This window comes from Poromitra crassiceps (genome assembly GCF_964638095.1).
Source record: "Poromitra crassiceps genome assembly, contig: HAP1_SCAFFOLD_171, whole genome shotgun sequence".
Taxonomy (NCBI): domain Eukaryota; kingdom Metazoa; phylum Chordata; class Actinopteri; order Beryciformes; family Melamphaidae; genus Poromitra; species Poromitra crassiceps.
In genome coordinates this window covers 160694-175612 of record NW_028152206.1, presented here as the reverse complement: position 1 = coordinate 175612, position 14919 = coordinate 160694, and the positions used below count along the sequence as shown (strand labels likewise).

At 44.0% G+C, this 14919-nt stretch overlaps 1 protein-coding gene across 1 annotated transcript; it reads right to left on the bottom strand.

The window, feature by feature from the left end:
• Nucleotides 1-1264: 1264 nt before the first annotated feature.
• Nucleotides 1265-5033, bottom strand: LOC310770674 (cell division cycle protein 20 homolog; the record flags this gene model as incomplete). The annotated part of the gene is made up of 10 exons (XM_083663412.1): nucleotides 1265-1446; nucleotides 2042-2159; nucleotides 2285-2410; nucleotides 2856-3075; nucleotides 3203-3297; nucleotides 3559-3758; nucleotides 4210-4359; nucleotides 4457-4553; nucleotides 4643-4779; nucleotides 4937-5033. The coding sequence occupies 10 exons, from the start codon at nucleotides 5031-5033 to the stop codon at nucleotides 1265-1267; spliced, it is 1422 nt and encodes a 473-aa protein (XP_083519538.1).
• Nucleotides 5034-14919: the final 9886 nt, after the last annotated feature.

The following is a 14919-nucleotide window of genomic DNA, read 5'->3' as shown; positions in this document are numbered from 1 at the left end:
ATTCAGCCATGTTGGAGTGGTGTGTTGTGTGTTGGGGGGGGGGGGGGGGGATGTTAAAGAAAACAGCTGTCGTAAAAGTGAAGAATATGCGTTTTAGAGCAGCGAGGGAGCACATTTTTTGAGCCTGACCCAGACCTGAGAAGAGAGACGGGAGTGTATAAGGAGAGACAGGAGGAGAGAGGGATGGGAGAGACCAAGGGGCATGAGGAAGACAAGAACAAGCAGAAGAGTTGACCCAGATCTGAGAATAAAGAGATAGGAATGTAAGGAGAAATGGACAGAGTAAAAAAAGGTATGAGAGAAACATGAGGATGTGGGGAAATGGAGAGATTAACCAAGAGGAGGACCAGAGGGTAGGAAGGAAAGAAATTAATGGATGGATGGATGAATGATCTCTCAAGCTATCACCCGCTCATGGGAGAACTGTGCCCTTGTTATTTCTACATCTGACCACAAGGTGTCACTCTTTAGCCATTTCAACTGTATGTAGTTCTACCAGACTGTGGTTCTACTAAACTTTCTGCAAATCAACAATCTTAATATATTCACACTTTGGAGGGGTTCTATTTTCTTAAAAGTGCAGCATGTGTCGCATTTTTTAAACACCAACATCACTCTAGCTAATTGTGATCCCTTGGTATAACTACTGTAAAACAAATTAGACCCTGGTGGAGACAATATTATGGTCACTTCTATCTCACACCAGCCCAGGGTCAGACTCATTGACTGTACATAATGTCAGTGGTCAGACTGTTTCTCAAAGTGAAGACTACATTTCCCATAAGCCTTGTTGCAAGAGGATGTTTGCTTCTTTGGTGTCTGTCTTTAAAGTTGTGCTTGATGTTACAGGTTGGCAGTGGCAGGGTGACATCACCTGGAATCAGAGATGGTAGTTTCTATACACTGTACCACATGTCAAGTGATCATGTGAATGATGTTTACAATGCATCACAGTCATGATAGGAAGGTTTCTAATGTTCTCAGGAGACGTTACAAAGGCTTTCAGAGCTCATAATGGTTTTTGCACCATCATTACATAACATATATTACCCTTGAATACCTTAACTAACACATTCACACAGAAGGTGTTAATGAAACACGCAAGGCAAGGTATGTAGAAACATTATTTTTTAATCTAAAAACACAAAAACAGATACATTAAAACAATCAGAAAAACATTTTAAAAAAGTGCAACATAACAAAAGTATTTACATGTGACTCCCCAGCAGGGAATGATAATCCGATAGACTATATATTATATAGTCTATCGGATTATCATCCCCCGCAGTATGCTGCTCGCCCTGTCACGTCCAGTCCTGTCTGTGGCCTTCTCTACAGGGTCCCTCACAAAGCTGTTCCACAGACGAAGAGTCTCATCAGCCCCAATCGTAGCACATGTGGAGTTGTCTGGGCTCAGAGTGGCATGAAGAACTCTGTCATCGTGTCCTAAAAGAAGAGAAAGTGCATTTATTATCTTAGAACAGCAAAAGCATGAACAACAAGACTGCTTTGAAATGTTAGCTGGTGGTTCCCTTTTAAAAAGCCCCAAGTATGGGGCGTCCGGGTAGTGTAGCGGTAGACTCCCTGCCCACCAACACGAGGGTCACAGGTTCACGCCCACGTGTTACCTCCGGCTTGGTCGGGCGTTCATACACGCACGATTGGCTGTGTCTGTGGGTGGGAAGCCGGATTGGCGGTATGTGTCCTGGTCACAGCGGAAGGGGACTGGAAGGGAACTGGTGGGAATAGCGTGAGAATCTGGGGGGAGAAAATGTCTGGGCGAGTATCAGACAAGTTTTAAGATTCTCCCCCCTTCTCTCCACATTGTACTTGGCCAATTTCCCCTGCTGTCCCGGTCATTGCTCCACCCCACGAGCCGAGTCTTTTCACACGACACAGAGTTTCACCAGCGTGTGAGAGGATCACGCTATTCCCCCAGTTCCCCTCCTGTTTGACTTCAAACCTGCAACCTTCGTGATGATAGGCAGGGAATCTACTGCTGCACCACCCGGACACACCCACTGTCGTGACAAGAACTTACCTTTGAGCTCTGCAACTTTGGAGAGGGATGGGTACTTCCAGATAACAACCTTGTTGCTGTTGAGTCCATGGGTAGAAAGCAGCTCCTTGTAGTTGGGCGCAAACACCAGGGAAGAGATCTGAAAGGCAAAGACATCACATAGCTTAAGTCACAAAATAAAGAAAGTACACAGTGAATCATCGACTGACAGTAACCATCAACATCATACGAAGGGACTGGATGGGCTGAAAGTTGCACGGTTACCTGAGACTGAGTGTCAAGTGAGCTGATGCAGGAGCCACTGTTCACATTCCAGACGTGGATGTGTCGGTCACTGGTCCCACCTCCAGAAGCAAGGATGTTCCGCTGCCATGGACACCAGGCCAAAGCCTAAGACAAGATGGCAAAATAAATGAATACGATTGTCAGAATTCACAGCATGATCTGATGTACAAGTCCCACTGCCAGGGTTTAGAACCAGAGGTGCCCAAATGCTTTCCTATGAAGGGCCACAAATTCATCTGGAAGGAGGGCAGCGGGGCCAAAAATTAATACTGACGTTAAGTGAAAATGTGTTATATTTTTGTAGACTATTCTAATAAAAAAAATTTTTTTTCTCTGTTTAACAGTAATTTCATCAGTTAGATTTAGAGTTGATGGATTCCTTAGGTCTTCTAGTTTCATCTTCAAGTATCATCACTCTAGCTTTTTTTTTTTAAATGAGCCCGCCACAGCCTCTGAAAAACAATATTGTGTGTGTGTGTGTGTGTGTGTGAAAAATAGAGAGTAAAAACAACAATGTGGTTTGTTTGGTTGTCAGGGTGAAGCAGCTCACCTTGACGGCTCCTTGGTGCTGGTTCCAGCAGCGGAGCGACTGGCGGTGATTCACGCCGGGCCACACGTTCACCAGGTTGTCGGCGCCGCCGCTGGCCAGGTACTTCCCGTCAGGAGACCACTGCAGACCGCACACCTCGTCAGTGTGACCCCTCAGCGTGGAGACGTGGTGGTCCGCCACCCTCACATCATGGTGGTGGATGAGTCCTGAGCTGGAGCCACTGAGGGAGAGTGTAAAAAAAAATATATATATATATTTAAACACATTTTGCCCCCCGAGCCCCTCGTTAACTTCCTACCCTGTAGCCAGTGACAGTTATAGACACAAGTGTCGGACAGAGACTGTACCTGGTCAGAACGTGTTCATTCCAAGATAAGCAACCAACTCTCCCCACGTGGCCGGCCATGCTGCGTAGACGCTTCCGGGTCTCCACATCCCACAACTGAGGGAAGGAAAATATAAGAACAATTATTTTCTTAACCCATTGATACCTGATGCAGCATTTGCGTGTATATCCCTCATTTGTGTGCGTATCCCTTTAAGACGGCGAACCGCGTTAACTTAAGGGATACACACACAAATGCTGCATCAGGTATCAATGGGTTAATGCAGGAATAAACCAAGTTTCCAGTACATTAGAGTGCACTCTGTAATGAAGCCAAGACTCAGTGGTGTGTGTGTGTGTGTGTGTTAGCCTGCTCACCTGAACTTTGCAGTCACTGGTGCCGATGGCCAGGTAGCGAGCCTCTTTGGCCCACGACACTGAAGTGATGTAGTCCTCTCCTTCACCATCCATCTTCATGAGCTCAGTGACGTCTCCCTGACTGTGATCCCACACGTAGACACTGTCACCGAGAGCCACAGCAAGAAGGTCGCGACTGCCCCAGTCAAGTAGACTCAGATCTGGGAGAAGTGGGACCAAATGAAAGCTTGTTAAGTACAAAAGGGCTCCCCCCCAACAACCCAATATGCAAACTTTATATTTATTTATTTTATTTATTTAGAAATTTATAAAGATATGAAACTTGAGAAAAGCAATCAAATCTTGACAAGCATCCAAAACAATTAATTGCAGGGATGCAAACTCATGCAGAGTGATAAAAGGTGACATACACAAAACCACTCAGAACTAATTAATGATTTCTGAGTGGTAATATAAATCAATGAATGGCCTAATTATTATTATTATATTATTATTATTATTATTAGACCATTAATTGACTCTAATACCCATGTCACCAGGCCAACAACTAAACCCAAAAACCCAAGAAATGCATGTACATTACTAGGAATAAATCACCACTCTTTGCCACCCGCCCAGTCATAGAAATATGAAGTTAGATGAGAAACTCACAGAAATCATTCCTGAGCTCAGGGCAATCAAGGATTCGGTCAGCAGCAGTTGATATGTGTCTGGTCTTCTTGACACAAGCTGGGGCCGTGGCTTGACTGGAGAGGACTTTCACATTGTTCCGCCGATAGCCTGTAAACTTGTCCTGATAGCCTGTAAATGAGAGGAAAACGAATTATACACCGTTCACTTTCCCTGCTCGGGTCGTCATACAGTTGCACGACAGCATCAGTAATGTAAAATGCTATACCTCCTGGATCAAACAGTGGCTTCCCTTCCAGGTTCAGGATCTTCGCCTCTTCAATGTCGAACCCATTGAGTGCGACAGACCAGGCTTTCCGGTTCTCCTGCAAAAGACACATAGCCTAGTCAATAACATGCCTATAAAATACAGGCCAGACATACTGTAAACTTTAAAGTATCAAAGCAAACTGACCAGTGCTCCCATAGGATCTTTTGTGTCGACAGGATCAGCCTCCTTTGTCAGAAGGAAGTTTGCCACCTCCATTTGTTTGGGATTTCTGGTGGGAATGAAGCGGTCGCCTCCAACATTGGAACAGGTGCGTTTTTTGCCTTTACATAGGAGAAGTATTTCATTGGTTAACAGTTTTCAGAAACTTTTACTAAAAGAGATCCAACACCACAATCTGTTTGACAAGTCTGCTGAAGACTAAACATTATACTGGAAGGCATCCATACAAATTATATTTCAATCATGTGAGCAAGTTACCTGGAGTTTTCCTCCGCGTTTTGGCAGGGGACAAAACATTTGGAGGCGTTGAGTCGCTGGCCTCCTTTCGCCACCTCGCCATGTTGGTGATCCTCATGTCGTTATGCAGCAGTCTGAAAGTAGCGTAAACGTTCGCTAGCATGAGAGACGAGGAGAGCAGTTAACGCTATTTAACATGTTCATTCACATTTAGCTCAAATGTAAACAGTAAACTGGTGGGCTTAACCAGTTGACTTAAGTTTCATTTCATGAAAAATAGCAGCAGTTACATTCGTTAGTTAACCGTAAGGTTCATTAGCTAACCATACTACTCAATGTCAAATTTGCTAAACTACATTATGCTACCGTTGTGTGAAGAAGACATGGTCGTCCGTCCGCCTCGAATTGGAGCCGTCTCGCCGTCTGGCGGCGCCAGCGAGCCCTACATGCTAACGTTAACGTTAGCATAGATGTAGCGTTCGTTAGCTCACAACTTACAGTAACATACTGTACAGATTTACTGATGACATTAATCCACTATTAAATGCAATGTTTTGTCTTTTAGCTTGTAGAATTCACTAACCTCTCTGAGAAGAAATGTGCTCCAAGTCGTTTGTCAGTAGTTTGTTGTTGATAGTATGATTACTCGCTCTCTCTCTCTCTCTCTCTCTCTCTCAATTTCCAACACGTTATATCAAGAGTTTGTAATCATATGACGGGGAAGGCTTGCGCCAGCGTTTATATCTATTTTTTAAATGCCGAAAGCGGTGCGGTGATTGGTTACTGTAACAACGGCGAAAATGCATGTATGTGATTGGCGTAGAAAACCTCGTTGGTTCGCCTCCTCGGGACGGGCCATGGAGACGCGAAAAATGGGGTAGGGAAAATTTGTATCGCCATCTAGTGGCAAGTTAAATCACAACAATAACATGGCATCATTCAGCAAGTAATCAGCAGCTACCACTGACTCCCATTCATTTTTCATAGCAGTTTCAGATTTGCCCGATTCAAACTAGCCTATCAAAAAATGTCAAAGAAGCATTACACAGTTGAATCCAAGAATAAAGGAGTCCAAAGTCTAAATTATAGCTGTATGGAGGCTTTAGAGTGCATAGTGTTTATGTAGGCCTACCTTTAAAATACTGATAATAATATGTAGGCTATAATGTGCATTTGATAGGCTAAATAAAATCAAAGACTTCTGACACTGAGTGTTTAACATTAGGCCTAGCCTAATCAATCAATCAGTCAGTTTTATTTTGAGTGCAAAATCACACCAAGGTGTCTAATTAATAATCAATTAAAAGAAAATTAACAGCGAATAATTAATAATAGCCTACAATGAACATAACAAAAAAAGTTAATGGTTGAATATAATGATGAATACAACTCGATCATAGGCTACTAGGTTTATAAAATGCTGGGCTTTAGTAGGTTCTTAATCATACAGGTCTTCATTAGATGTGATCTCAACAATGTTAATAATTAAAGGTGATAAGAGACTGATGATACATTTTGTTTCCATGCTGTAGGGCCAAGAGTCGTTGATCAAGTAGATCTACTTGATCCAGACTCGAGTCTGGCAAGCGAGAGACTATTGAACTGATCCCTATAATAGAGGATGACTGATAAATCGAGCTGCTCCTCTGACCCAGCTGGAGAGATTACCGTAGCTCATGACTCGACTGATTTTCCTGGCATGGGAAACACATCCTGCCGTTCAGCTCCTGCAATGCAGCTATACAGACCGAAAGTTACGTTTGCCTTCAAAATAAAACTAACGTTCACCGCGTAAAACATTGACCTCAATGTTAGAAAAAGGAGAAGGATTAGCTATGGTACACACAGAACACCAAAAGTGATAAATATTATGATGCTAATCGGACGTTTAGATTATACGTGAAATGAAGCTAAAATAAACGTCTTCTTTTTTGTTAAAGATAATTCGCATAAATACCGGTTTTATTTTGAAAGTTCTGATCGGAATTCTCATTATCAATCTCATTCGTTATTTCGGCTAACTTGACAGTAGTCTGACGTCCGCACAGAAAAGCTGGCAACTTTACAAGACAAAAACAAGGCGGGGAGTGGATTACTTTACGCTGTTTACTCATTGTACGTGTCCAAACAAAGTAGTTTATAGTGTAACGCTGGAGGACGGACTGGTGGGGGTATATGCCGGTGGGTCAACGGGGTGGGACGAGGGGGAAGCTTTTAGGTGTAACACCGTTCTGTTGTTGTTCCGGTAGAGTCTGAAAGGAGAGACGCGCTACAAGTAGCATGCAGGCTACCGAAACTGGCTGTTGTCTATGCAAGTTATCGGAGCACCTCCAACTCCCGGGTTACTCTGTGAGCTGCGGCAGGGAATAAATAACACTCACGTGAGGTAAAAGTGTAACTTGTCCGTCTCTGTCTATCGGCTAGCTTAGTTAGCCACACCGCAATGCTACAATATGATGGCAGGCTTTAGAGCAGCTCATGGGTTTTAAAAACCGTCGTTTTCGGAGAGAATGACGCAGGATTTCCGAGGAGCAGTCTTCAGTGGAGCGAAGACATAACTCTGCTCTGTGTTGACATAACAAGCAGCAGCCTACAGTAAAGACGACGCTGAGGCTAATCACAGTCACAAGATAGACTTCTGAGCAGAGCAAGCTAACGCCTGGGCGACCGCTGCTTCTTCACAGGTACCGTCAGGCCTTCTTTTCTTATCTCTCTGTCTTATTACTCGTTTTAACGCCAATACCGCCGTCGTAGCTAACAACAACAACGGTTATTTTGTGAGTTTGTTTGACGGGTAACGTTGTCGTTTTGCTCTCACGAGAATAATACCGGTAGCTAGGCTAATAACGATTCAAGCTAACGATAGGCTTTGAAGCAGCTAACGTTAGGTTTTCATCAGCTGGTGTGGGTGACTTATTGCGGAAACTCGAATATTGTAACGTGAGTTACTAAAGTAACGTGTTGAGGTAACGTTACTTGTAATTCATTTGACCACTCTTTAACTACTTGGGCATTACCATTTTATGCTCGGTGATTTTTTTTTTTTACTCCACTACCTTTGTTTGAAAACGTAGTTTAATAACGTTAGCTACTTTACAGATTCAGATTAGAGTGCAAAATTAATTCAACTAGCTAATCAGTTGTGATGCCTTCATTATAGATGACTGTAAGCTAATACAGTTAATGTTATGTGGAAAATCAGCCCACCTTCCATCTAAACATGAAATGCTTACACACGAATAAACCAATCATTATAATTCAATTATTATTCTGAAATAATTCTGCATCGTGAGCCTGCAGTTGCTTAAAGTACATTTTGATGCCAATAACTTTTGTACGTTTACTTAGCATTTTGAATGCAAGACTACCGCATACCTCTGTTACTTGTGTAACAGAGGTATGTTTATACTGTGGTGTTTCTACTTTTACAAGATCGAAGAAGAAGAAGTACTTCTTCCACCACTGCCTACCACCTTGAAGTAGTAGTAAGTTTTCATCTGGTGTGGGTGCTGTCAGACACCGGTTACTTACAACAGAGGCACTATATTAATAGCACTTCTGCAGAATAAGAGCGGAACTAGTTGCTAAACTTCCCTCGAAGTAACTGCCTTCATCATTACTGTCCGCCGAGTTGGGGGCTTGTTTTGGTGACTGGGCCAGCTGTGGTCCGGAGGCTGTTTCACAAGAGGCGGGGGAGGCTGTTTCACAAGAACCCGCTGTCATTATTTTCATCAATACAGAGGAAAGACAACTAGTTTTTCCCTGCAGACAGTCGCTGTTTGCTGAAGCCGCACAACCTTTTGGTGACAATGTTTAAATATTGGACGAGTTTGTATCAGAAATACACGTCTGAAATCATAGGTAACGTTACAGTAAAACTACTGTGTAGAGGCAAGTCCAGATGCTGCTTCACAAAATGACCCCCCTTTTATTTTGTAAACAGAATTCAGAAGGATGGACAACTCCGGATACAGCACGGGGAGTTTTGACGGCCTTCATCACCCCAGTGACGATGACGACGATGAGATGGTGGACATTGCTGGAGCCACGCTGGACTTCTCCGGCACGGACGACGTCCCTCCCCTCAGCTCAGCCTCAGGTAAGCCGGCTGCGACCAGGGGTTCACTACGTGGATTTGCTTCATTCAAATATTGCGGTGGGCTTTTGGGATGAACGACTTTTGGGATGAACAGGTTCTCTTATCAAACCTGTGCAAACAAGTGAGTGTGAATGCTGTAACATTGTGAAAACCATTTTAGAATGATCCTATGACTAAAATGTCACAGAAAAACGATCCCAGTGCCTAGGAATATAACAGCATAGTGACAGCATAGGAGAAAACAACAACATATCATTTCCTTTAAGGTCATTGTAGCTTCAGTATTGAGTAGCACAGTTTTGTTGCACTACATTTGCATATTAAAACAAGCATAAAAAGGCTGTTTTGTAGGTTGACAGAATGTCTGCAGGTCCTTAAAAAGTTGGATAAAGTACTAAGTTACCTAGATTTAAGGCATAAAAAAGTATTAAAATGCATTAAATGCAGCCATGCCGGTATTATCTTTTCACCATGCAATGGCAGGTTTCCTAAGCTGCATGTCTACTCTTAGCATAGAGAGAACAGGGTTAGGGGTTCAATAAATATGCATCGTATCCGTTTTGCTAATCACAAATTAATTGGACTTCATATCCATCAACAACTAATGACCAGTTACCACTTGTCATTTATAGTTTCAGAACTTTCAAAAGAAGTAGGCTGGTGGTTACGGCAGCCTTGTTTCTTATTTGATTATTTATTTTCAATTGGTCTTAAATTAAAAGGGTCCAGTGTGTCTATCTATTTGTTGTTTCTAGTGGAAAGGCCTGTTGCAGGCTAGGCGTTTGTGGCGTAGGCTAGTGGAAAGGCCTGTTGCAGGCTAGGCGTTTGTGGCGTAGGCTAGTGGAAAGGCCTGTTGCAGGCTAGGCGTTTGTGGCGTAGGCTAGTGGAAAGGCCTGTTGCAGGCTAGGCGTTTGTGGCGTAGGCTAGTGGAAAGGCCTGTTGCAGGCTAGGCGTTTGTGGCGTAGGCTAGTGGAAAGGCCTGTTGCAGGCTAGGCGTTTGTGGCGTAGGCTAGTGGAAAGGCCTGTTGCAGGCTAGGCGTTTGTGGTGTAGGCTAGTGGAAAGGCCTGTTGCAGGCTAGGCGTTTGTGGCGTAGGCTAGTGGAAAGGCCTGTTGCAGGCTAGGCGTTTGTGGCGTAGGCTAGTGGAAAGGCCTGTTGCAGGCTAGGCGTTTGTGGCGTAGGCTAGTGGAAAGGCCTGTTGCAGGCTAGGCGTTTGTGGCGTAGGCTAGTGGAAAGGCCTGTTGCAGGCTAGGCGTTTGTGGCGTAGGCTAATTGCTAAATATGAGAAATGGAGTAGGAAGGAAAGGATGGCTCGCTGCATTGGTGGAACTTGAGTTAATTAATTTCAGAGTCCAATGCGTGTCCGTTGGTTGTCCAAGGTAGTTCTCTACTGATAAGATATATCTCCACTATTGCAGGGCTGTGTGTGTGTGTGTGTGTGTGTGTGTGTGTGTGTGTGTGTGTGTGTGTGTGTGTGTGTGTGTGTGTGTGTGTGTGTGTGCGTGCGTGCATGTGCGTGTGTGCGTGTGCATGCGTCAATGAATTGCTTGCAGTCACACATCTTTGAATCATCAGTTACTCCACTCACTTTCTTGCTGTCTCTCTCGCTCTCTTTGTTTCTCTCTCTCTCTGTCACACACACTGGGGGAACATACTGTCACGTGTGTCAAACCGATTTAAACTATTTTGTCATGGTCTGACATCAAATCAGGAACTTATTACACTGTGACATACTGTCAAAACAACCATTGAAAGTGAGTACCGTAAATTCCGGACTATAAGGCGCACCGGTGTATAAGCCGCACCTGCAAAGTTGACTGTTTTTTACATATATAAGCCGCACCGGACTATAAGCCGCGGGTGTTTTGATGTTTAATTACCATATGTAAGGGTTCGTGCACAGAGGGGATTGTCGGGAAAGAGATGGCTGTTTGGGGAAGCTCCCATTTATTAACATTTCAACAAAACAAGTTGCATATTTGCATAACGTATTCAAGTGTTACCATTTAGTGCAATAGTAGCTACAGAACATGTACTGTGCTGTGTAAATTTAGGGGTCCTTGGCATGAAAAAGGTTGAAAACCACTGATCTACATTATAGCCTACAGTAGTACCATAACAAAAAACAAAGCTTACAGCGCTTGACGAGGCAATATCAATCGCTAAATTAAATGTGTTTTTTTTAAAGTGCAAAATAAAGTGCCTGTAACACGACAGTAAGCGCGTAAGCCTAAAGTTGCAGTAACACGGCTGCTTAAAATATACGGTAATCAGCCTACCAGAAAAGTCATTAATCCTCGTCTTCATCTTTTAGGCTAAGGTGCAGTACACGGCTGTAACCAGAAAAGTCAAGTCATTAATCCTCATCTTCGTCTTCTTCCTGCGTACTAAAACCACCAAAGTCCTCATCTTCAGTGTCGGAAACGAACAGGCTCAGGGTGGCTTCGTCAGCCACTCTCCTCTCTCCTTCGTTGTCGCTCTCAAAACCAACGAACTCCTCTTCGTCACTGTCGGAATCGAACAGCCTCTGAAGGCCCTCAGCTGTGGCGGCGTCCTCCTCTTCATCACGCAGCAGTCCAGCCTTTCGGAACCCGTTGGTGATCGTGGATGTTTTGACACTCCTCCACGCTGTCAGGATCCACTGGCAAACTTGAGCCTTCAGTCGGATCTGAACGGCACCTCGGCCGTCTGCTCTCTGTGTCAACACCCTGATGCCAAGGTTATGTGCTGCTGCTCGATTTCCTTCTTTCCTTCTTCTTCTCGCCGCCATCGTCGTAACACAGCCAGTTCTCCATCTTTTGAAGCATGATGTTAGATTACAACGAGCTAGTTGTGTGGCTTAGCCTTCCAAAATGTTGCCGTTAGTTTTTTAGAATGTAATACATAGAATTGGGAATGTTACATTCAATTTCATTCAGACTGTCTTTCAGGCTCAATCGCTGCCATTTTCCCCCCGGAGCGAGGGAGGGTGAGAGGAGGGAGGGTGTTTTACTGTAGTGGCTGAGAGAGAGTAGTGGCACAGTGCTCCAATCAGGTCGCGAGGCACATTTTTTGCAACATCATCCAATCAGGGTCTCGCTCTCGTAATGTCTGTCTTGCTCTCGTTCTGCCTCATACCAACATCCATAGATTTTGGAGGTTCCCGAGTGGCCGTTTGCTGAAAAAATCCATAGATAAGCCGCACCGTTATATAAGCCGCAGGGGCCAAAAAGGCCAAAAAACGGGAAAAAAGCCGCGGCTTATAGTCCGGAATTTACGGTAGTACTAGCATTATAGAGTAGCATTTGTATGAGTAGCCTGGTTAAGTTCCTCTTATGTAGAGCCCGACCGATATGGGATTTTTGAAACCGATACGATACCGATTTTAGGGAATAAAAAATTACCGATACCGATAATATCGGCCGATATATATATTTTTTTTATCATCAAATGTTTATCCCCCATTAGTGCTAATCCCCCATTAGTGCTAATTTTTTATTTATTTATCCTGGTTGCTGCTCCACCCTCTGCCGATCTGGGGAGAGCCGAAAACTGGCTCCATGCTTCCACATGGGCAGTTAGCCAGCCGCTTCTTTTCACCTGACAGGGGAAGCTTCACCGGTAGGACATAGCACGTGGGAGGATCACGATATTCCAACGAGTTCCCCTCCCTCCGAACAGGCGCCCTTAACTCATTCACCGCCAATGACGTCTTTGACGTGTTATCAGAAATAGCCCTCCCCGCCAATGACGTGTTTGACGTGTTTTTGTTTTTATTGGTGCAGCGCCTGCAGCAAACACTTGCCCAGCCTGTGACACAGACACAGGTCCCTGCCTTCAAAGGGTAGCCGACAGCACGCGATCAAACACATACCGCAGCTGTTGTTTTGAAATTGAGCAAGAGGAAAAGCAGCAAAACGGGTAACGCTTCCTTGTGCAGACAGGAGAAACGCCATTGAAACGCCCTCGGCGCGCTGCACGAGCTGGAGTCGCCTTCCTCTGTGCCAGCCAGGAGAAAACGGGAGAAAGTAATCAAGAGATGTGTTTGATCATCGGAGGAATGAGGAAATGATCGATCAGTTTGCGAGGGCGGTGAGGACGTGTTGAATAGCCGAGGGGAAAACGGGAACGATCATAGATATGACAGGGAGACATGGACGAGGACGGGTGTACCAGAACAAATCAAAATAAACACAGGAACAGCTAGGCAGCAGCGGGCAGAAGGCAGTCACAGCAGCCCGCTGTCCTTCTCAAGAGCTCTTCAGTTGGTTCATGAAATCGCTGGGCTGCGTGCCCTCCAGTGTTGCTCCTGGCCAATCCCAGCGCCACAGGGCGTGGTTATTGCTTATCCTATGTGGGGTTAGAAATCTAAAAGGATCGTGTGTGTGTGTGTGTGTGTGTGTGTGTGTGTGTCTGTCTGTCTGTCTGTCTGTCTGTCTGTCTGTCTGCACACTCACACCGAGTAAACTGTATTGTTGAATGTAAAAAAAAAAGCACTTCATGTGTATATATATATATATATATATTTTTTTTTTTTGTCATTTGTGTCCTAACGAATAATATTTACATGTCTGATGTCAATACAGTTCAAAATAAAAGAATTGAGAGTGAGTTATGCCTGAGATTGTGCCCTTTTACAAAAATTGCCTTTTCTCCTGTTTATTTTCTCTGGGAGACATTCTGGGGGAAAACAGGGTGTATATAAATGGCTATAAGTAGAGTACAGAACATGCTAAAAGCTCACTTTTTTTTTCCTGGTGAACCCAGAGACGTACATCTTCATTTTGAGGTATTGCAAATCACTCTGGTGCTAATAGATAATTTACTGTGGGTCTTGAAAGATGACCAACAATTATGAAAATCTTTGGCCTGTGCTAAATATTGGCAGTCCTAAACTGGCCCTGAATGAGTTAACGACCAGAGGAGGCACCACATCAGCAACCCTCAAATATCAAACACTTGACAAAGATATGATTGAGTTGACATGAATTGAAATATGTGATGTAGGCAGGATATTTTACAGCTTATTAATAAACTCAATGCAATGAAACAGTAAACTTAACTGGGAATTTAATAATTATAAATAACTAGAAATACAAAAACACAATAGAACAAATAGTTAAGAAAAAATATCAAATATACACAACATGCTGTCCATGCTGTCTATAACTTATATATATAAAAAAAAAAAAAAAAAAAAAAAAATCGGCCGATAAAAAAAAAAAATATCGGCCGATACCGATATATCGATAATCGCCAATATCGGCCGATAATATCGGCGGGCCGATAATATCGGTCGGGCTCTACTCTTATGTGACTTCTGTACCAGAGCTGCGCGGTTCCTGCTGATCGTAATGTCAAACTCCTATTGGCCGGAGTTTTCAGTAGAGAAAAAAGGTTTTGCAGTCACTAGAGACGAGCTGCGTCTGACCGCTTTGTGCTTGTGTCATCATGATGTAATCCATATTTTCTTATTCCAGTGAACTGCTGGACTTAGAGTATACAGACTTACAGTATATACTGTATGTAGAGTGATATGTCGTTTACTACTTATTGTATGTTCTGCACTTGAAGAGAGCCATTTTCCATGTCAAAATGAATTGTGTTGTGACATATCTCCTGGCACCAAGACCACTTCCTTCCTGCATATTTGCTGTACTTGTTGTACTACCCACTTTAAGAATTCACATGTTGGGGCGTCTGGGTAGTGTAGCGGTAAAAGAACTTGCCTACTACAGCGGAGACGCGGGTTCAATTCCCGACAGCGGTACCTCCGGCGTTCCTATAGACACAATTGGCCGTGGGAAGCCGGTGGGATATGAGTCCTGGTCGCTGCACGAGTGCCTCCTCTGGTCGGGTGGGCGGGCGCTTGTTCCGGGGGGGGGAGGAGAACTGGGGGGAATAGCATGATCCTGCCGTGCGCTACA